This window comes from Oncorhynchus kisutch, linkage group LG2 (assembly GCF_002021735.2).
Source record: "Oncorhynchus kisutch isolate 150728-3 linkage group LG2, Okis_V2, whole genome shotgun sequence".
Classification (NCBI taxonomy): domain Eukaryota; kingdom Metazoa; phylum Chordata; class Actinopteri; order Salmoniformes; family Salmonidae; genus Oncorhynchus; species Oncorhynchus kisutch.
Genome location: NC_034175.2, coordinates 14,559,751 through 14,582,637, shown reverse-complemented (window position 1 = coordinate 14,582,637; position 22,887 = coordinate 14,559,751). Strand labels below are relative to the sequence as shown.

At 43.5% G+C, this 22,887-nt stretch overlaps 1 protein-coding gene across 3 annotated transcripts in view; it reads left to right on the top strand.

The window, feature by feature from the left end:
• The window catches only part of LOC109901896 (dynein heavy chain 5, axonemal), a 58,128-nt gene that overhangs the window by 2,991 nt on the left and 32,250 nt on the right, over nucleotides 1–22,887 (top strand). For all 3 annotated transcript variants that reach the window (XM_031788302.1, XM_031788303.1, XM_031788305.1), the window contains exons 5-36: nucleotides 3,580–3,717; nucleotides 3,924–4,100; nucleotides 4,359–4,472; nucleotides 4,732–4,839; nucleotides 5,136–5,258; nucleotides 5,503–5,718; nucleotides 6,875–6,982; nucleotides 7,090–7,175; nucleotides 7,293–7,614; nucleotides 7,967–8,173; nucleotides 8,435–8,606; nucleotides 8,897–9,042; nucleotides 9,360–9,525; nucleotides 9,763–10,017; nucleotides 10,207–10,403; nucleotides 10,861–11,097; nucleotides 11,316–11,517; nucleotides 13,449–13,684; nucleotides 14,508–14,726; nucleotides 15,513–15,575; nucleotides 15,831–16,069; nucleotides 16,202–16,442; nucleotides 16,658–16,857; nucleotides 17,355–17,508; nucleotides 17,743–17,906; nucleotides 18,507–18,663; nucleotides 18,834–19,046; nucleotides 19,502–19,726; nucleotides 20,028–20,200; nucleotides 20,900–21,078; nucleotides 21,462–21,649; nucleotides 21,980–22,174. In XM_031788302.1, coding sequence (XP_031644162.1) covers nucleotides 3,580–3,717; nucleotides 3,924–4,100; nucleotides 4,359–4,472; nucleotides 4,732–4,839; nucleotides 5,136–5,258; nucleotides 5,503–5,718; nucleotides 6,875–6,982; nucleotides 7,090–7,175; nucleotides 7,293–7,614; nucleotides 7,967–8,173; nucleotides 8,435–8,606; nucleotides 8,897–9,042; nucleotides 9,360–9,525; nucleotides 9,763–10,017; nucleotides 10,207–10,403; nucleotides 10,861–11,097; nucleotides 11,316–11,517; nucleotides 13,449–13,684; nucleotides 14,508–14,726; nucleotides 15,513–15,575; nucleotides 15,831–16,069; nucleotides 16,202–16,442; nucleotides 16,658–16,857; nucleotides 17,355–17,508; nucleotides 17,743–17,906; nucleotides 18,507–18,663; nucleotides 18,834–19,046; nucleotides 19,502–19,726; nucleotides 20,028–20,200; nucleotides 20,900–21,078; nucleotides 21,462–21,649; nucleotides 21,980–22,174 — 5,820 coding nt within the window. The remainder of the gene's footprint in view (nucleotides 1–3,579; nucleotides 3,718–3,923; nucleotides 4,101–4,358; nucleotides 4,473–4,731; nucleotides 4,840–5,135; nucleotides 5,259–5,502; nucleotides 5,719–6,874; nucleotides 6,983–7,089; nucleotides 7,176–7,292; nucleotides 7,615–7,966; nucleotides 8,174–8,434; nucleotides 8,607–8,896; nucleotides 9,043–9,359; nucleotides 9,526–9,762; nucleotides 10,018–10,206; nucleotides 10,404–10,860; nucleotides 11,098–11,315; nucleotides 11,518–13,448; nucleotides 13,685–14,507; nucleotides 14,727–15,512; nucleotides 15,576–15,830; nucleotides 16,070–16,201; nucleotides 16,443–16,657; nucleotides 16,858–17,354; nucleotides 17,509–17,742; nucleotides 17,907–18,506; nucleotides 18,664–18,833; nucleotides 19,047–19,501; nucleotides 19,727–20,027; nucleotides 20,201–20,899; nucleotides 21,079–21,461; nucleotides 21,650–21,979; nucleotides 22,175–22,887) is intronic.

Here is a 22,887-nt window from a genome sequence, read left to right as displayed (position 1 = left end):
ATGTTCTTCAAAAGAGAGATCAGGGTCCAGAGTAATGCCGAGGTCCTTCACAGTTTTATTTGAGACGACTGTACAACCATTAAGATTAATTGTCAGATTCAACAGAAGATCTCTTTGTTTCTTGGGACCTAGAATAAGCATCTCTGTTTTGTCCGAGTTTAAAAGTAGAAAGTTTGCAGCCATCCACTTCCTTATGTCTGAAACACATGCTTCTAGCAAGGGCAATTTTGGGGCTTCACCATGTTTCATTGAAATGTACAGCTGTGTGTCATCTGCATAGCAGTGAAAGTTAACATTATGTTTTCGAATAACATCCCCAAGAGGTAAAATATATAGTGAAAACAATAGTGGTCCCAAAACGGAACCTTGAGGAACACCGAAATTTACAGTTGATTTGTCAGAGGACAAACCATTCACAGAGACAAACTGATATCTTTCCGACAGATAAGATCTAAACCAGGCCAGAACTTGTCCGTGTAGACCAATTTGGGTTTCCAATCTCTCCAAAAGAATGTGGTGATCGATAGTATCAAAAGCAGCACTAAGGTCTAGGAGCACGAGGACAGATGCAGAGCCTCAGTCCGATGCCATTAAAATGTCATTTACCACCTTCACAAGTGCCGTCTCAGTGCTATGATGGGGTCTAAAACCAGACTGAAGCATTTCGTATACATTGTTTGTCTTCAGGAAGGCAGTAAGTTTTTGAGAGGAATGGAAGATTCGATATAGGCCGATAGTTTTTTATATTTACTGGGTCAAGGTTTGGCTTTTTCAAGAGAGGCTTTATTACTGCCACTTTTAGTGAGTTTGGTACACATCCGGTGGATAGAGAGCCGTTTATTATGTTCAACATAGGAGGGCCAAGCATAGGAAGCAGCTCTTTCAGTAGTTTAGTTGGAATAGGGTCCAGTATGCAGCTTGAAGGTTTAGAGGCCATGATTATTTTCATCATTGTGTCAAGAGATATAGTACTAAAACACTTGAGCGTCTCTCTTGATCCTAGGTCCTGGGAGAGTTGTGCAGACTCAGGACAACTGAGCTTTGAAGGAATACGCAGATTTAAAGAGGAGTCCGTAATTTGCTTTCTAATAATCATAATCTTTTCCTCAAAGAAGTTCATGAATTTATCACTGCTAAAGTGAAAGTCATCCTCTCTTGGGGAATGCTGCTTTTTAGTTAGCTTTGCGACAGTATCAAAAAGGAATTTCGGATTGTTCTTATCTTCATCAATTAAGTTAGAAAAATAGGATGATCGAGCAGCAGTAAGGGCTCTACGGTACTGTCTTTCCAAGCTAGTCGGAAGACTTCCAGTTTGGTGTGGCGCCATTTCCGTTCCAATTTTCTGGAAGCTTGCTTCAGAGCTCGGGTATTTTCTGTGTACCAGGGAGCTAGTTTCTTATGAGAAATGTTTTTAGTTTTTAGGGGTGCAACTGCATCTAGGGTATTGCGCAAGGTTAAATTGAGTTCCTCAGTTAGGTGGTTAACTGATTTTTGTCCTCTGGCGTCCTTGGGTAGACAGAGGGGACAAAACTAGGTCCAGCGTATGACTGTGACAGTGAGTGGGTCCAGAGACCTGTTGGACAAAACCCACTGAGTCGATGATGGCTCCGAAAGCCTTTTGGAGTGGGTCTGTGGACTTTTCCATGTGAATATTAAAGTCACCAAAGATTAGAATATTATCTGCTATGACTACAAGGTCCGATAGGAATTCAGGGAACTCAGTGAGGAACGCTGTATATGGCCCAGGAGGCCTGTAAACAGTAGTTATAAAAAGTGATTGAGTAGGCTGCATAGATTTCCTGACTAGAAGCTCAAAAGACGAAAAGGAAAAATACTAAGACCAGGGCGTGACAACAGCATAACATTCTCCTGCAAAATGTCCTGATAAACTTGGGAATTCATTTTCCCGTCGATGATAGCAAGCTGTCCAGGCCCTGAGGCAGCAAAGCAGCCCCAAGACATGATGCTGCCTCCACGATACTTTACAGTTAGGATGAGGTTTTGATGTTGGTGTGCTGTCTTTTTTTCTCCACACATAGTGTTGTGTGTTCCTTCCAAACAACTCAACTTTAGTTTCATCTGTCCACAGAATATTTTGCCAGTAGCACTGTGGAACATCCAGGTGCACTTTTTCAAATTTCAGATGTGCAGCAATGGTTTTTGGACAGCAGGGGCTTCTTCTGCGGTGTTCTCCCATGAACATCATTCTTGTTTAGTGTTTTACATATCATTCGCTCGTCAACAGAGATGTTAGCATGTTCCAGAGATTTCTGTAAGTCTTTAGCTGACACTCTAGGATTCTTTTTAACCTCATTGAATATTCTGCGTTGTGCTCTTGCAGTCATCTTTGCAGGACGGCTACTCCTAGGGAGAGTAGCAACAGTGTTGAACTTTCTCCATTTATAGACAGTTTATCTTACCGTGGACTGATGCACATCAAGGCTTTTAGAAATACTTTTGTAACCCTTTCCAGCTTTATGCAAGTCAACAATTCTTAATCTGAGATCTCTTTTGTTCAAGGCATTGGTTCACATCAGGCAATGCTTCTTGTGAATAGCAAACTCAAATGTTGTGAGTTTTTTTTATAGGACAAGGCAGCTCTAACCAACATCCCCAACATCCTCTCATTTATTGGACTCCAGGTTAGCTGACTCCAATTAGCTTTTGGAGAAGTCATTCGACTAGGGGTTTTCATACTTTTTCCAACCTACACTTTGAATGATTAAATGATGTATTCAATATAAACAAGAAAATACGATCATATGTGTGTTATTAGTTTAAGCACACTATGTTTGTCTATTGTTGTGACTTAGATTAATTGATGACCAATTTATGCAGAAATACAGGTAATTCCAAAGGGTTCATGTAATGCTCCGGGTGTCGTGGGTGTGGAGTCAGACGCAGGAGACAGAGAGTGCAAGGCTGTGCTCTTTTAATGCGCCAACGCACCACAGGGTGCTCACAATAGTAACGGCCCCAAACAGGGGGAATGAGAAAGGTACAACTGAAATTTCACGACCAGGAACAAACACGTTCCTCTACAGGTGCTACCAATAAACATACAAGGAGGGGGAGGAAAGACAATCAGTGGCAGCTAATAGGCCGGTGCCGACGACCGCCGAGCGCCACCCGCCCGGGAAGGGAAACCACCCTCGGTCGGACTCGTGACAGTTCACATACTTTTTCTTGCCACTGTAATTATTCAGACGTGTTTTATTTGAGAAGACAAGTAGTTGAATATTGGAATGTATTTGGAAAACTCAAATACACTGACTCAAATACACTCCCATGTATTTAACCCAGGTATTTGAAAATAATATTTGAAATAAGTATTTGAAAATACTTTCAAAAAGTATGCTATTTATAGAAAATTATTTGAAAATACTTAAAAATAATTCCAATAGATGTGGTTGATTTGGGCCACATTATTTGAAAATACTCAAATACACAGAATATAAGTATTTAAATAAGAAATAATCAAATACACACACACTCACATGCTTATCAAAATAAACAAATGTAATTTTGCAATTACTAATATACCGATATACAATTGATATCATTAATCATTTAATTTAGGTGAATCTAAAAGAATGTGACGAATTTGACCTGAAGACACTGAAAGGCCCGTCTGACTTCATTGCTGTGGCTAACAGCACAGAGGCAACAGAGAAGATAGAGGCCTGTATGAAAGTGTGGATCAAACAGATTGAACAGGTAAAATAGATTGAACCTCAATAGCATCATGCACACTTATCCCCTCCGTGGACCTGTTTTATTGTGGGTGGAGGTGTGTGTTTAATATAGTCAATACAATACAACTTTATTTATCCTCTCAGGGGAAATTACATCAAGATCCACCACATCTAACACAGTGTATAGATATTGCATTCCCCAATCAGCAGTGATTGTGTTGTATCCAGGTGCTGGCTGAGAGTGACCAGCTGAGGAAGGAGGCAGATGACCTGGGGCCGCGGGCCGAGCTGGACCACTGGAAGAAACGCATGTCCCGCTTCAACTACCTCCTGGACCAGCTGAAGAGCCCCGATGTCAAATCTGTCCTGGGCGTTCTCATGATGGCCAAGTCAAAACTCATCAAGGTGAGCAAGCTGTTACACCCTGTCCTCCGTAACACAGGAGTAGATGTTAAAGGCCTGCTAATAAAATGTTAAAATCTCAATTTTGATTTTTGCTACATGAGACTCGTTCGTGGGAGCCAGTCACATAAACAAATTAAGTAAAGTACTCCTCTATGCTAACTGAACATGGCTCTCATATCTGAATTCAGTTGGTGTTTTCTGTATTACTGTAGCAGAATAGGTACAGTGCATGTTTGATGACTGTATCTGTCCCACCAGTCCTGGCGAGAGCTGGACACCAGGATCACTGACTCAGCCAACGAGGCCAAGGACAATGTGAAGTACCTCTACACTCTGGAGAAGTTCTGTGACCCGCTCTACAACAGTGATCCTGTGAGAGACTAATATTGTATAGTTTTCAATATAACAACAAATTTTCCTCTAAGATTTACTAACTACAGACTTACATAGTTTGCCAGTTTCCCGGGCCAAACAGATTATGCTTAATTCTGGACTAAGAAGAACCCTCAATTTAAAACCTTTTAGTCCAGGACTAAGCTTAATCTGTGAAACCGGTCCTCTATGTATATCGATCTTAATGGATTTGAAAATTCATCATTGTATGATTGTATTGATTGCTAAATGAACGCAGGTGTCGATGGTGGAGGCCATTCCAGGCCTGATCAATGCCATCCGGATGATCCACAGTATCTCCCGCTACTACAACACCTCAGAGAAGATCACCTCCCTGTTTGTCAAGGTCATTATTGCCAAGATAGTGTATTTAACCACCAAGAAGAAGAGGTGACTGTAAATCTTGCTCACAATTAAAAGCTGCCAGATGTATTACATTTAATCATTAGGAGTGTATTGAAATCAATCTTGTCAATTCTTCTTTGATGTTCTTGGTGCATTTGGCCGCACCACCTGGTCTCATGTTAGCTGAAGTGCTGTCTACCTCCGTCCCAAGCCTGTTAACCAGTCATCCCATTGAGATTACTTATTAGAGTGGCACGTGAAATGTATCCTTTTTTCTTCGGTATCTCCATGTCTTAGGTTACCAACCAGATGATTACAGCATGTAAGGCTTACATCACCAACAACGGTTCTGCGTCCATATGGGACCAGCCTCAGGGTGTTGTAGCTGAGAAACTGAAAGCTGCTATCCACCTAAACCAGGTACTGCTTTCAACACACTATAACCAGATCATTTAAAATACTGTGTTAAATCAAGTAACAAAGAAATGTGCTTTTTGAAAGTACAGGCTCTTAAGAGCTTTAATGTATAAAATAATATATTATATCTAGTGTAATACCACCACATCCTTTACTCACTTCTCACAAATGAATTATTTTACAGTGTAACTTCCTTTCCATGCTCCTCCAATGACTTTTCATCTGGATCCCATCTATCTCATTATAGGAGTACCAGAAGTGCTTCCACAAGACCAAGGAGAAGCTGGAGCAGAGTCCGTCCGAGAGGCAGTTTGATTTCAGTGAGATGTACATCTTTGGGAAGTTTGAGACGTTCCAACGACGCCTCTACAAGATCCTGAACATGTTCAGCACCATCACTACTTACTCAGCCCTACAGGACTCCAAGATAGAAGGCCTGGAAACTATGGCAACCACTTTTCAGGTATATTGTTGGGAGATTAGAATAGTTTGTAGACCTTACCTTTTTAGACATTACTTTTTAGAAATGACCTTTTTTGACGTTACTTTTTTAGATGTTACCCTTTTAGACATGACTTAACACATTGCATTTCTATAGTTACCTTTTTATACATTACCTTTTTAAACGTTACCTTTTTAGACATGACCGTTTTAAATGTTACCTTTTTAGATGTTACCCTTTTAGACATGACTTAACACATTACCTTTTTATACGTTACCGTTTAATGTTACCTTTTTAACTTTACTTTTTTAGACGTTACGTTTTTAGACGTTATCTTTTCAGACGTTTGCGTTTTAAATGTTACCTTTTTAGACGTTATCTTTTCAGACGTTTTTCCTTGCAACTGTAGTAATGTTATATCTGCTCTTTGTATTGCTTCCGCTGGACAGACTGCAGAAATGCAGGGGAAATGGGAGGTAACTTTACCACAAGTTTTTTTGGCCTTGTTTTTGTCCATCAGTGCATGCCTCATCATCATTATCATCAACTCTACCAAGCATATAGCCATACTAAACTCCTAACGGTCTCTCTTTCTAAAAGAGCTGCAAAATCTGGAACCCTACAAATAAGCCGGGCTCGACAATCTGGACCCTCTCTTTATAAAATGATCCACCGCAATTGTTGCAACCCTTATTACTAGCCTGTTCAACCTTGCTTTCGTATCGTCTGAGATCCCTAAAGATTGGAAAGCTGCCATGTTCATCCCCCTCTTCAAAGGGGGTGACACTCTATTACTAAGTCCTGATGGCCTTTTGTTGAAGTTGACAGCTTGTTCACAGGAGCCAGAATATACATATTTTATGGTAAGCTGCTCATTGGAGAAATTACTGCTATTTTATACACTGCCTTTCATCCCTGCCATTGTATATGGAGGATCTTTAAATAGGGATGGTGTCCAGCCAGAAGCTGCATGTCATCATCATTCTACATTCTATATTATGTGGCCTACTACTCTGATTAAAATGAAATTAAACCCAACAGTCTCACAACATTGAACGGAAACATTGTTGACAGTCTTTTGGCTTTGGTTGGAATGAATACAGACACAAGAAATGATCAAAAGCCTCAAGAGCTTTGGAAAGAATGGAAAAATAACCTGTCTGCCTTTTATTTTCAGAGCATTGTATTGAGCATGAAGAAAAAGCACTACAGTTTCCTTGATCAGAGAAGAACAGACTTCGATCAGGACTATGATGAGTTTTGTAAAAATACCACTGACTTGCATGTAAGTTTACACTTAATAACAAACTTACCAGTAAATCCTAACACAACATATCCAAATAATCTCCTAATTTACTTGCACAATTGTTTGTTATGTTCATTTGCTTTCAGAATCAGCTGAAGACCTTCATGGATAACACTTTCGATACGATTCAAAACACAGAGAGGGCTTTGAATGTACTCAAAACATTTGAAAGGTACTGTTATTTCAGTCCACCTCTATGTCAAACTAACCTTCAATTCATTTCAGTCCTTTTAACAGCCATTTCATTCATTCTCCATTTGATATCATAATCTCCCCTTACATCACCAAGACTGGGCATTCCAGACCTGGGCATCAATGAGAAGTACCAGCGGATCCTTCAGAACTATGGGAGAGACATAGAGATGGTGTCCCGTAACTACACCAAGCAGAAGATGGATCCTCCCATTGGCCGGGACCTGCCCCCGGTAGCCGGTAAGATCCTGTGGGCCCGCCAGCTGTACCGGAGGATCCAGGAACCCATGGATCTGTTTCAGGAATCCCCTGGGGTGCTGGCTACGCCCGAGGCCAAACGCATCATCAGGAACTACAACAGGGTGGCCAGGGTGCTGCTGGAGTTTGAGATGCTCTACCACAGTGGATGGATGAAACAGGTGAGACAGGGCCCCTCCTGGTTGTCTTATTTATTGTGATCTTAAAGGCAAAACTGATTCTTAAATCAGCATTCCTACTCTGAGACTCTTGATACGGTCTCTGGAGTACTGGCTGGACTTATACTCCAGTAGCATAGCAGCGTTAACTGTTACTGTTATTAATGCTGATCTGTACCTTATCTGTAGCCTGGTCCCAGATCTGTTTGTGCTGTCATAGTTGGCAAGACTGATATTACTTTTGATTGACTTGTTGATTTCCCACAGACATACTGTAGATGACTCATATCACTCATACACTCTCTTGCTGTCTCTCTCCCTCTCTCTCTCTCTCACACACGTTCTCACTCCCCAGATCGAGGAGGTCAGACTGGGCCTCCAGGCCTCTTTACTGGTCAAATGTCCCGATACGGGGGACCTGTTTGTCAACTTTGACCCCCAGATCCTGACTCAGATTAGGGAGACAGACTGCATGACCAGGATGAGGCTGGATATTCCTCCCTTTGCCGCCATCTTACAGCAGAAACAAGATGCCCTCAAGAAGAACTACAACAAGCTGCAGGTACACTAGTTTTTCCATGATGCCTTTTGATCAACTGCATATTGAGCATGATACTGTATCCTGTATCTTTAAAAAAGGTTTATGTACACTCAACAGTAATAAAAGGGCTGTCATTTCAATTCATTTTGAATTGAGTACAAAGTCCTATGAGATGGGATTTAGTCAGTAGAATCTTAATGCGAAGATTAGAAAACACTTTAACTTTATTCCTGGCATTATAATGTCATTACTAATTTCTCTATTTCTGACGCCCATCCACAGCTGGTTCTGACGGAGAACGCCAGGGTCCGGGCTAAGATACAGAGTGCCTTTGGGCAACTGGTGATGCCTCATGTTGCTAAGGTGGACGAAGCCATTCTGCCAGGCCTGACCTCCCTCAACTGGACCTCACTGAACATCGAGAAATACCTCAGCCGCATCAACAGTGCTCTCAGTATGTAACCATGTCCAATCTAACCTTGTCAGCACTGTACTGTGCTCTGTCATAGCACCATACAATAAAACGGCAGAACAATCTCACCACAATAACCAGAACAGTAAGCACACCTAAACTTTGACGTCATTTGATCGCAGTTAATTGTGCCTGATCAACTTATGTCAAATATCCCATTGGAAAAAGTTATATCTGCTGTCCCAGTGAGCAAAGCTGATTGCAACTGCTGTTTCCTTGTGACCCCTGGTGACACCGTGGTGCTGTGTATGACCTCTGACCTGTGTGTCCAGTGGACCTGGAGCTGCTGATGGACAGAGTGAATGACCTGGTGGAGTTCAGGATAGACGCTGTGCTGCAAGAGATGAGTGTAGCCACACTGTGGGTTCTGCCCCTGGAGGAACCTTTCAGCTGTGAAGAGTTCGTTCAGACCACCAGGGTAAACAAAGATTCCCTCTGTATTATATGTTAAACACATACACTACCGTTCAAAAGTTTGGGATCACTTAGAAATGTCCTTGTTTTTGAAAGAAAGGCACATTTTTCATCCATTAAAATAACCTCAAATTGATCAGAAATACAGTGTAAGCATTGTTAATGTTGTAAATGACTACTGTAGCTGGAAACGGCTGAGTTCAGTTGGTCAGGTGTAGTGGCTAGTTGGAACAAAATGGTGCAGTACCTGCAGCACTCCAGGAACCGGGTTGCCTACCCCTGATATAGGCTAATGTACTTTCTTCTGTTATGTCATGGTAGGAGCTGTGTATAAAGGGAGCTCAGAGTCTCCATGCCAAGAGTTCCCTGGTGGAGGAGGCAACCAATGAGCTCATCAACATGCTGCTGGAGTTTGAACTGAACAAGGAGGGAGACGAGGAACTACTAGAGGAGAGCAGGACTGATATGGACCAAGTGGAGAGTGAAGGTACTGTAACCTACAGTTTTAACTGTGATAATCATGATGCAGCAAAACTCAAACAGAGAGTGATAACAGGGTCAGCAAAATACAAGGGAAAGGGTACAATAGCAAAATGATTGTTCAGGTGCACAAAGACTGACTGTTACAGACTGAAAATGAGAAAGTGTGCGTGCCTGTGTCCATGCCTGCGTGCGTGGTGGTGTACATGCAGGTGTATTCATGTCTGTTTATGCCTCTTCCCAGGGGAGGAGGAGGGTAAGTCAGAGGGTCGCATCAACCTGCTGTCTCGTAACACCACGGCAGCGAGCACCACAGGCCCCCCGTCTCCCCTGGTGAAGAGGAAGAAGAGAGACCTGCTGGAGGTGATGGAGGAGGAGGCTCAAGAGCTTCTGTCCCACTTCAACCACCGTAACGTGGACGCCCTGCTGAGGCTCACACGCAACACCCTGGAGACCCTCCGCAAACGCCTCCACGCCTCCTCACTACTGCATTTCCTGGGTAAGTTCCATTAATCCAATGTACTGTATTTATAAAGCCAAATTTACATCATCAGTTGTCACAAAGTTGTAACAAAATGCCTCCCTTTGAGCTCCACCCTTTAGATATTGGAGTAAGGTGGGGCTGTCTAGAAGGGCAGGGTTTCCCATTCCATTTCTCCCTACTTCAATGCTGCCCATCTCCCCACAGCAGAGAGTGATTCCCCCAGCCATCTAAAGGGCAGTGGTCAGCAGCCTATCTTCAGGACCAGTGTGACCCTGTCCATCCCCAATATCGCCATGGTCCCAGCTCTAGATGAGGTCCAGCAGGCTCTGAACCGGGCTGTGGAGTGTGTGGTCAGTGTCAGTAAAGGAGTCGGCCAGTGGGGCAAGGAGAGGATCTCCAAGGTGGGCTTGCTTTGGTTTAAAGCGCCAATGCAGCAGTTTTATTTCAATATCAAAACATTTCTGAGTAACAATTAAGTACCTTACTGTGATTGTTTTCAATTAAAATTGTCCCCAAAAAAATCCTTCATAGCAAAGAGCAATTTCTCATGCAAGAATTTGCTAGGACTGTCTTGGAGTGGTGAGGGGAGTACTGAAAACTAGCTGTTATTGCCAGGTCAAAACACAATCCCACCAAAACAGGCTGAAAATGTCAGGCAGTTTTTTCAAACAGCTCGTACACTAAAAGGCAATATCATAATTTTCATAGTATTCCAACCTCATTGTGTGGAAATATATATAAAACACATTCACATCAAATGTTTGACTTTAATATGTCTGTGACATCTGCACAATCATGAGATTATGGTTTTAGTTAGTCTTAAAACAAAGATGAATTATTCCGTTCATGCCAAAACAGAGGAAGATGAGTGAGAGACGCATGGCTGCTCTGAGACAGGACAAGAGTGACAGTGAGTCAGAGGACGGAGAGACCACCTACAGGAGTCTGGCTGACGGCAGTACCTCAGACATCTCCGCCTCTGTGACCCAGGCCATACCCTACCAGGCCAGGAACTACTACAAGAGTGTGTCTGAGAACAAGGAGATCATCAAGCTGGTGTCTGTGCTCAGCACCTCCATCAACTCTACCAAGAAGGTACATACAGGTCTACACACAAAACAGAAAGTCTGTTTCTCCTGTTTTCCTAACGTTCTGACCTTAGTGTGTCAAATTCTAACTATTTTGTGTTTGATACTGACACCTATGCCCTAAGATGTTGTGAAAATGAGACCTAAATCAAATCAATTAAATTAATTAATTAAACTTTATTGAAAGTGCATTTAAAACCTGGCTGTTGTGTTGTTGTTGGCCAGGAGGTGATGAATGCTTTGGACCGCTTCAGTCGTTACCACCACATCTGGAGGAAGGAACGAGAGGACACCATCCAAAAGTTCATCCAGGGCAGCCCTCTGCTGTCTGAGTTTGAGTCTCAGATCCTCTACTACAAAGACCTGGAGCTGGAGATCAATGCTGAGCCTGAGTACATCACTGTGGGAGCTCTGGCCCTCTATACAGGTAGAGTACATCCCTGTAGGAGCTCTGGCCCTCTATACAGGTAGAGTACATCACTGTAGGAGCTCTGGCCCTCTATACAGGTAGAGTACATCACTGTGGGAGCTCTGGCCCTCTATACAGGTAGAGTACATCACTGTGGGAACTCTGGCCCTCTATACAGATAGAATACATCACTGTGGGAGCTCTGGCCCTCTATACAGCTAGAGTACATCACTGTGGGAGCTCTGGCCCTCTATACAGGTAGAGTACATCCCCGTAGGAGCTATGGCCCTCTATACAGGTAGAGTACATCACTGTGGGAGCTCTGGCCCTCTATAGAGTACATCACTGTGGGAGCTCTGGCCCTCTATACAGGTAGAGTACATCCCTGTAGGAGCTCTGGCCCTCTATACAGGTAGAGTACATCCCTGTAGGAGCTCTGCCCTCCATACAGGTAGAATACATCACTGTGGGAGCTCTTGCCTTCTATATAGGTAGAATATGTCACTGTAGGTGAACTGGCCCTCGATACAGGTACCTAGCCGTGGGAAATAGGGGTGCTTAGGGTGCTGCAGCACCACCTGAAAAATACAAAAATCGAAAATAAAATACAGGTAACTGTAGACTGTAACAGGTAACTCTACAACTTTCTCCCCGTTATGTGAAATTTCAGGCTATTTTCACTGCTGATCCCCTGCATTAACCTCACAAGACAACCCTGCCAAATATGACTGCACATGTTCTTAGTAGTATTTCACAATACCATTATTTCATTTTTCAACCCTGTGTAACCCTCTCACCAGGCTTGAATTTGACTCTCACAATATTACCTTACATAGAGTATCTCAACAGCATGGGATGTTAGGTGAGAAGGACATCTCCAATAAGAATCCCTATTGTAAACTATCTAGGGTGACTAGGGTATTAACTTTAGATAGAATGATTATAGATTTTTGTTATTGTACAAGGATATGCTTTCCCACGCATTACATTAAATTGCAACAGTAAATGACTCCACCAAGGCAACATACATAAGGTTCAAAATGTGTATTATTACATTTTCAAAGCACCACATCAAAATAAATAATAATAAACTCCAATGAGTCGTGCACAACCCATGTCCAAATTATTTATATCTTGCTTAACCCGTTGGCGCGCGTTGGAGCTCAACAAAAAAATGACGACACACATAAAGTCCCGAAGCACACCACCGTTGTGGTTACTCACGACTCGTAGATATTCCCTCAGTGAAGTATGCCAGTTCCTTTCAGGTTTCCTCACAAGATCCACAGCAAGCACAGCTATTAATGCAGACAGTACTCTTTAGCCGTAACCGATATCCCATGGAAACATGAACTCTTTCATCTTTCCCAAGCAATTCTCTCTCGGTGTTGCACGATGCTAGGCTAACCTCAAGGCTGGCAAATACCTCCATGATGAGAATGTAGCTTCAGTCTACACTAATTCTTTCTTAACAAAATTATAACAACTCTCTTGTAAATTAAAATCGGTATTTCCCTTCAAAACTCGGTAGGTATGGGTTTTGTTCTATTTTTATCATATTTTATAATTTTTCACCAACGGTCATAATGTAATGTCCATCCTTTTCTCAACGTCTCTCCCTCTCTTTTTTTCCCAGGCCTCCCGTTAACCAGGTCAACTTTCCCATTGGACACAGCTAAAAAAGAGACCTTATTGGTCAAAACTTAAACGTAAACCAACCTATTCACTTTTACATTAAATAAATATTTATTCAAAAGAAATGCGTTAACAACATTACAATTCGGGAGCAATTCGATCACCTTTTCAATATAATACCAATTAATTATAACAAATAAGCTCAATACTTGGTTCTAACAAGAATAAACTCCATACTTGGTTCTAACAAGAATATTACAACTGCATGAATATCTGGTTATTATCAGACTAATATCTGATTTGTTGTTGAACAGCTGACCTGAAGATGGCCCTGACTGTGGAGACTAAGAGCTGGATGGTGGACTACGGCCTGCACTGTAACAGGAAGTACCGGACAGACATGGAGAACATCTTCACGTTAGTGGACGAGGCGGCAAAGAAATTGAACCGACCAATCAAAGACTTGGACGACATCCGCATCGCCATGGCATCGCTGAAGGAGATCAGAGAGCAGCAGATCTCCATTGACTTCCAAGTGGGACCCATAGAGGTAGGGAACACAAATGCTCACTTCTTTCAAAGAGACAGTGGTGGAAAAAGTACACAATTGTCATGTTTGAGTAAAAGTATAGCTACCTTAATAGAAAGTAACTAAAGTAAAGGTGAAAGTAAGCCAGTAAAATAGTACCTGAGTAAAAGTCTAAAAGTATTTGGTTTTAAAGCAAAGCAGACAGCACCATTTTCTTGTTCTTAAAATGTATGGATAGCCAGGGGCACACTCCAACACTCAGACATTATTTACAAACGATGCTTTTGTGTTTAGTGAGTCTGCCAGGCCAGAGGGAGTAGGGATGACCATGTGTTCTCTTGATAAGTGCTTGAATTTGACCATTTTCCTGTCCTGTTAAGCATTCAAAATGTATCCAGTACTTTTGGTTGTCAGGGAAAATGTATGAAGTAAAAAGTACAACATTTTCTTTAGGAATGTAGTGAAGTAAAAGTCCAAGTTGTCAAAAATATAAATAGTAAAGTACAGAGATCCCAAAAAATGACTTAAGAGGTACTTTAAAGTATTTTTACTTAAGTACTTTACACTACTGCAGAGAGATACTGTATGAATAATTCACTGAGACATTTGCAATGTCCACTTTCATTCAGTAGGAGGCAAATCTTAATTCCCACCTAAGTCACATTTCTACTTAGTCTATGGGCATTGGTATCAATGGGTGATAATTCGACTTAGGTGGAAGTTAGGATTTGCCCATAGTTTGATTAAGTCCTTGCAGTCTGTATTTGGTTGTGAGAAGACACTGGAGATCTGTGTTGTATTATGTGTCTGTTCAGTGCTGTGCATTCCCCTTTCCCTTTCCTAGGAGTCCTATGCCATGCTCCATAAGTACGGCCTGGTAGTGGCGAAGGAGGAGGCAGAGAAGGTGGACACGCTGCGCTACACCTGGGAGAAGCTGCTAGCCCACAGCACAGAGGTCCAGAATGAGCTGGTGTCCCTGCAGCCCAACTTCAGAGGAGAGCTCATCGACAACGTGCAGACGTTTGTGGAGGACTGTGGACACTTCTATCAGGACTATGACAAGGTTCAGACACGTCTCACAGCTCGTTCTAGGTCTTACTCACAGCTACACCTAACACCAAGGCTATCTAGGTCTTACTCACAGCTACACCTAACACCAAGGCTGTCTAGGTCTTACTCACAGCTACACCTAACACCAAGGCTGTCTAGGTCTTACTCACAGCTACACCTAACACCAAGGCTGTCTAGGTCTTACTCAAAGCTATACCTAACACCAAGGCTGTCTAGGTCTTACTCACAGCTACACCTAACACCAAGGCTGTCTAGGTCTTACTCACAGCTACACCTAACACCAAGGCTGTCTAGGTCTTACTCACAGCTACACCTAACACCAAGACTGTCTAGATCTTACTCACAGCTACACCTAACACCAAGGCTGTCTAGGTCTTACTCACAGCTACACCTAACACCAAGGCTGTCTAGGTCTTACTCACAGCTACACCTAACACCAAGGCTGTCTAGGTCTTACTCACAGCTACACCTAACACCAAGGCTGTCTAGGTCTTACTCACAGCTACACCTAACACCAAGGCTGTCTAGGTCTTACTCACAGCTACACCCAACACCAAGGCTGTCTAGGTCTTACTCACAGCTACACCTAACACCAAGGCTGTCTAGGTCTTACTCACAGCTACACCCAACACCAAGGCTGTCTAGGTCTTACTCACAGCAACACCCAACACCAAGGCTGTCTAGGTCTTAGACATTTCTATTTCTATTACAGTTAACTTGGCACGCTCTAAATAAGACTGCTAGCTAATTTCTGACGCAGGCTGTGTTTCATTCCCAGGACGGTCCCATGGTTGTCGGACTGGCTCCCCAAGACGCTAGTGACAGACTCATCATGTTTCAGGTGAGTACAGTGTGTATCTTCAAGAGAGGAATCTACAGTATATACCTCTCTGCAGCACTTCATTAAGTTGATACATTCACAGAGGTTTTCATTCATATGTTCTATGTCTTGATTTTTTTATGTATTACTTATTTCTACCATATTTAACATAGATAAACAACATGCATGATTGTATTATTGTGTGTTGCGTGGTTTTGGAAATTATATATGTGACCATTCATGCACTTTACTGTACTTTTCATTTTGTTTGGTCAGAATCGCTTTGACAACCTGTTCCGTAAGTACATCACCTACACTGGTGGAGAGGAGCTGTTTGGCCTGCCTGTGACCCAACACCCTCAGCTGCTGGAGATCAGGAGACAGCTCACCCTCCTCCAGAAGCTCTATGGACTCTACAACAGTGTCATCGACACCGTCAACGGCTACTATGACATCCTCTGGGCCGACATCCACATAGACAGGATCAATAACGAACTTCTTGACTTCCAGACGCGGTAAGGAAACCAAACAACAACCCAGACCATGAGAGACATTTACACAGAACTCACTGATGAATAATCTCATTGAGGATTTACATTTCCAAAAGGAAGTTAGATGTTCGTGTTATTTCACCCTCTCATTTCCAGTTGTCGCAAGCTGCCCCGTGCCCTCAAAGAGTGGAAGGCATTCCTTGACCTGAAGAAAAGTATAGATGAGTTCAACGAGTGTTGCCCCCTACTGGAACTGATGACCAACAAGGCCATGATGACGCGTCACTGGAAGAGAATCACCGAGGTGACAGGACACAGCTTCGAGGTGGAGACGGACACTTTCAAGCTGCGCAACATCATGGAAGCTCCGCTCCTCAAATGCAAAGAGGAAATTGAGGTGATTATGGATTTTTGTTGCTGTTGTTGGTGCTGAAACGCGGGTAGGATCCAGGTAATTTATTCTCTATAGCCTTACAACTACCGGTACTCCACTCACCATAACTATTCTGTACTGTAAATTGAGGGTAGAAAAAAAGGTTTGACCTCAATAGGACAAGTTGGTAAAACAAAGGTAAAATAAAGATAAATGTTGTTTGAACTCCCGCTGGGCAGGATATTTGCATCAGTGCAGTGAAGGAGAGGGACATTGAGCAGAAGCTGAAGCAGGTGATTGCTGAGTGGGACAACAAGACATTCACCTTCGCCAACTTCAAGACGCGAGGGGAGCTGCTGCTGAGGGGCGACAGCACCGCTGAGATCATTACTAACATGGAGGACAGCCTCATGGTGTTGGGATCACTCATGAGTAACAGGTTAGACTAGAGACCTACTAGAGGCACAAATGACTTAGCCTTGAAATCTAGACTGATTACTGCTTCATGTTTGTTAACAATAGTTAAATGTAGCCTAAGTCAGTCTTCATTTTGAGGCAACAAATGACCTGGGGGTTCGGAGTGATATATGATTTCTTCTCAATTGTTTATCATATTGCAGCACAGGAGGTTGGGGGCACCTTCATTGGGGAGAACAGGCTTGTGGTAATGACTGGAGTGGAATCAGTGGAATGGTATCAAACACATGGTCTCCCGTTGTTTGATGCCATTCCATTTGCTCCGTTCCGGCCATTATTATGAGCCCCCTCAGCAGCCTTTGTTGTATTTCAACATCCAGTTGACTTGTCATCTAGAGTTCAACAGTTGTGTTGTTTGTGTTTAGACAGTTGTGTTTAGACTGGGGGTGCTTTGCATTGTACAGACGTTTAGTGTTTGTGTACTGTAGTAGTCAATGATTGACTCAGATGATGACACAGGTACAACACGCCATTCAAGCCCCAGATCCAGAAATGGGTTCAGAACCTTTCCAATACCACTGACATCATAGATAACTGGATGACTGTCCAGAACCTGTGGATCTACCTCGAGGCTGTGTTCGTTGGAGGGGACATAGCCAAACAGCTACCCAAGGTGAGAACAAATACATTGACTTTTCATCTGAAAACATGTCTTTAACCTTACGCTATTAATCAAATTGACTTATAAAGCCCTTCTTACGTCAGCTGATGTCACAAAGTGCTGGGGTTCCACAATTTCGGGAACTTTTACAGTGCCCTGGTTTTTCAGAAATCATGTTTTTTGGGGTGGGGAAAACCAGGAACCTTTTGCAAACTTAGGAATGACAATGAATTATCTGAATGACAGGAGGCGAAACGTTTCTCCAACATCGACAAGTCCTGGGTGAAGATCATGACGCGGGTCCATGAGATGCCCAACGTGGTGCAGTCATGTGTGGGGGACGAGACCATGGGACAGCTGTTGCCTCACCTGCTGGAACAACTGGAGATCTGTCAGAAATCTCTCACTGGGTAAGTCTATCTGAATGTCTATCGGAAGTTTCTCACTGGGTGAGTCTGTCTGGAGGTCTGCCAGAAGTCTCTGGGTAAGTCTGTCTGGAGGTCTGCCAGAAGTCTCTGGGTAAGTCTGTCTGGAGGTCTGCCAGAAGTCTCTGGGTAAGTCTGTCTGGAGGTCTGCCAGAAGTCTCTGGGTAAGTCTGTCTGGAGGTCTGCCAGAAGTCTCTTGGTAAGTCTGTCTGGAGGTCTGTCAGAGGTCTCTGGGTAAGTCTGTCCGGAGGTCTGTCAGAGGTCTCTGGGTGAGTCTGCCTGGATCTGTCAGAAGTCTCTGGGTGAGTCTGTCTGGAGGTCTGTCAGAAGTCTCTCACTGGGTAGGCCTATACTTATACTTTGAATTTGTTTTAAATAGTTGAATTGAAAGTATTCATGTACCAGTATGACACCTTCCAAGTTTGCCTGCATTGTACATTGGTAGCTTGATGATGTGTACTAAACTAGTATTATTTTCAACGCTTTTTTTAGGGGGTAGATCAGCTTTAATATTGCGGATAGATTGTAGCTTCTGACTATCCAGTTTTCAACCCTTGGTTGTGTGTGTGATTGTGTGACTGATAGGTACTTGGAGAAGAAGCGTCTGCTGTTCCCACGGTTCTTCTTTGTGTCTGACCCGGCCCTGCTGGAGATTCTGGGCCAAGCCTCGGACTCCCACACCATCCAGGCCCACCTGCTCAACGTCTTTGACAACATTAAATGTGTCCGCTTCCATGACAAGGTACAGTAACGCACAGACAGACATATCATTTTTTTCTACAATTATCTAAAATGTTTTCTAAAAATGTTCTACAAGTTACTTATTTGACTATTAGTAGTATTTGTCCTTCTGCAATAGTAACTACCCCAGATTCAGCAACATCAATAGTATCTGCTCTTCTGTCTTCACAGATGTACGACCGGATCCTGGCCATCTCGTCCAGGGAGGGGGAGACGGTAGAGCTGGATCGGCCGGTGACGGCTGAGGGGAACGTGGAGGTCTGGCTAAACGCCCTGCTGAAGGAATCCCAGAGGTCTCTTCACCTGGTCATCAGACAGGCTGTCCTGGCCATCCAGGACTCCGGCTTCCAGCTCATTGAGTTCCTGGACTCTTTCCCTGCTCAGGTGGGGAGACATGGGATACATCCTAAATGCCACCCTATTACATAGTCCACTACTTTTGACCCAGGTCCTGTTCAAAAGTAGTGCACTATATAGGGAATAGGCTGCAATTTGTGACACAGTCCTGGTCTTGGTCATCATTCATTCTCTTTTTTATAATGGGATAGATAACCTTAACCTTGACCTTGGAGCAATGGCCTTGTAGTTAGACTTTCCCACGCCTATGTTTCATTACTCAATACCTGATCAAGGATTACTGCTTTTCTGAAATTATCCTCCATTATTGTATAACTGAAACTGATCTACACCTTATCCAAATTCCAGACATTCCTGATTTTATACATTGTCCTGATTACAGCCCTGATTGATAGGAAGACATGGAAGCCAGGAAAGATGACTTTAAGCTCTCTCATTGATGTCCTATCATGATGTCCTCTCTTTCTGACTCCATCAACCAGGTTGGTCTGCTGGGAGTCCAGATGATCTGGACCAGAGACTCAGAGGAGGCCCTGACCAATGCCCGCTATGACCGTAAGATCATGCCCAAGACCAACCAGTTCTTCTTGGAGTTTCTCAACACCCTGATAGACATGACCACTAAAGACCTCGCCCCAATGGAGCGGGCCAAGTATGAGACACTCATAACCATCCATGTACACCAGAGGGACATCTTTGATGACCTGGTGAGTGTACTGGAATCACAAACTGACTCAGTGGCTAAAATAGTACTTAAACCCTAAAGGTCCCTTTGTGTATAAACTGAAGGTAATAATAGCTGTTGTGTAACATATTTGTGAACTTTTGGCAAACTGTTCCACCAAATATTTTCTGATTAGAGCGTGGTAGAGTCTGAGAATATCAATTTGAGTTTCCCCTGGTATTCAAATCACATTTGACGAGTCATTTGCGGTTTTATGAATTTCATAGGCTTTGGCAATGCTTTGTTTCCAGAGTGGTTTCTCTTTCCCCCTGCTCTCCCCTCAGTGTCGCCTGCATATCAAAAGCCCTACAGACTTTGAGTGGCTGAAGCAGTGTCGTTTCTACTTCAATGAGGACTCTGACAAGATGATCATCAACATGACTGACGTAGGCTTCATCTATCAGAATGAGTTCCTGGGCTGCACTGACAGACTGGTCATCACCCCTCTCACTGACAGGTAGGGACTAACTAGTCATCACCCCTCTGACTGACAGGTAGGGACTAACTAGTCATCACCCCTCTCACTGACAGGTAGGGGCTAACTAGTCATCACCCCTCTGACTGACAGGTAAGGACTAACCAGTCATCACCCCTCTGACTGACAGGTAGGGACTAACTAGTCATCCCCCCTCTGACTGACAGGTAAGGACTAACCAGTCATCCCCCCTCTGACTGACAGGTAGGGACTAACTAGTCATCACCCCTCTGACTGACAGGTAAGGACTAACTGGTCATCACCCCTCTGACTGACAAGTAAGGACTAACTAGTCATCACCCCTCTGACTGACAGGTAAGGACTAACCAGTCATCACCTCTCTGACTGACAGGTAAGGACTAACCAGTCATCACCCCTCTGACTGACAGGTAAGGACTAGGAAGTGGCTCCACCTCCACTCTAATAGCTTAACCAGTTATCATGCATTTTGGGCTAAAAGGGCACCATACACTTGTGGCACTAAACATTTACAGGTTTTTGTGACAAACTATTGCTAGGAGACACTAGAGTGCAGTGTTGCACACACATTGCAGTCACCAGTCTACCATTACCACAGCCAAGCCTAACTTTTTAGTGCCCACAAGTGTATGGTGTATCACATTGAATATCTTTGGGTGATTATCCTTGATATACCTTTTCCTTGGTGTGTGTTTGTCCCAGGTGCTACATCACACTGGCCCAGGCTCTGGGGATGAGTATGGGAGGAGCCCCGGCCGGCCCTGCAGGGACAGGGAAGACTGAGACCACTAAAGACATGGGCCGCTGCCTGGGGAAGTACGTGGTGGTCTTCAACTGCTCCGACCAGATGGACTTCAGAGGACTGGGGAGGATCTTTAAAGGTAGGAGCTTCTACTCATATTGCCTGGTCCCAAATACATTTGTGCTCTCTTGCCAACTCCTGTGCCATTTGCATGACAATGACCATAGGAGTTGGATATATGTAAAGGATTTGGGGGGATTATAGGCTATATAAGATGTCACTCATATTACTGTTTATTACTGTGAAGAGAATGATGATCTCAACCTGAACCTAATGAACAGTGTAATGTTGTGTGTCTTTGTGTTGATTTGCAGGTCAGACTCTTGGGGTTGTTTTGAATGAGGAGTTTAATGTGAAGAGTGATGTGTAAAGTTGTGTTGATTGACAGGTCGGTCTCTTGGGGTTGTTTTGAATGAGGAGTTTAATATGAAGAGTGATGTGTAATGTTGTATTGATTGACAGGCCTAGCCCAGTCGGGCTCGTGGGGCTGTTTTGATGAGTTCAACCGTATTGACCTATCAGTGCTCTCCGTGGCGGCCCAGCAGATCGCCATCGTGCTTACCTGCAAGAAGGAGCGCCACAAGAACTTCATCTTCACCGACGGAGACAACGTGGAAATGAATCCCGAATTCGGCATCTTCCTGACTATGGTTATTATTATTCTTAGCAGTCTATAAACTACTCCCTGTAGAAACCCCTTCACAAACGCTTTGCCAAGTAGAGCTTCATTTAAAGTAATTCTGAAAGGAATAGTGAATTCTTGTCTTAAAGAAGATTAACTGAAACTAGTCCGAATCAGACAAGGTTTATTATTACTTTGAGGATGTTAGTCATAGACTTTGTTTTGCATTTTCATAGCATCAATCATCTGTAGTACACTATGCTCATGGCAGGTCATCATTGTAAATAATAAATTATTCTTAACAGTCTCACCTGGTTAAATAAAGATTTAATTATTAAATGTTTTTGCCCCCCATCAGAACCCGGGCTACGCAGGTCGTCAGGAGCTTCCAGAGAACCTGAAGATCAACTTCCGCTCAGTGGCCATGATGGTCCCAGACCGTCAGATCATCATCCGGGTCAAGCTGGCCAGCTGTGGCTTCATAGACAACATAGAGCTGGCCAGGAAGTTTTTCACCCTCTACAAACTGTGTGAGGAGCAGCTCTCCAAGCAGGTCAGCTATGAAATTAAATGTAACTACTGTAGATATTTCAATGAGAGCTGAACACAAGATATACATTTTAGTAGTTCCATATAAGTAAACAATCAAATCAAGTGAAATGTTATTTAACGTGTATCATCACAGTCTCAAATCACTATATATATATATATATTTTTACCCCCTTTTCTCCCCAATGTTGTGGTATCCAATTGGTAGTTGCAGTCTTGTCTCATCGCTGCAACTCCCGTACGGACTCGGGAGAGGCGAAGGTTGAGAGCCCTGCGTTCTCCGAAACACAACCCAACCAAGCCGCACTGCTTCTTGACACAATGCCTACTTAATCCGTAAGCCAGCCGCACCAATGTGTCGGAGGAAACACCGTAAACCTGGCGACCGTGTCAGCGTGCACTGCACCAGGTACGCCACAGGAGTCGCTAGTGCGCGATGGGACAAGGACATCCTTGCCGTCCAAACCCTCCCCTAACCCGGACAATGGCAATTGTGCACCGCCCCATGGGTCTCCCGGTCGCGGCTGTATGTGACAGAGCCTGGACTCAAAACCAGATTCTCTAGTGGCACAGATAGCACTGCGAGGCAGTGCTTTAGACCACTGCACCACTCGGGAGGACTCAAATCACTTTAGAGGGAATTAATATACCACCTGTCAGGTGGATAGATTATCTTGGCAAATTTGTGCTCAAATGGGAGAGAAATAAGCTTTTTTT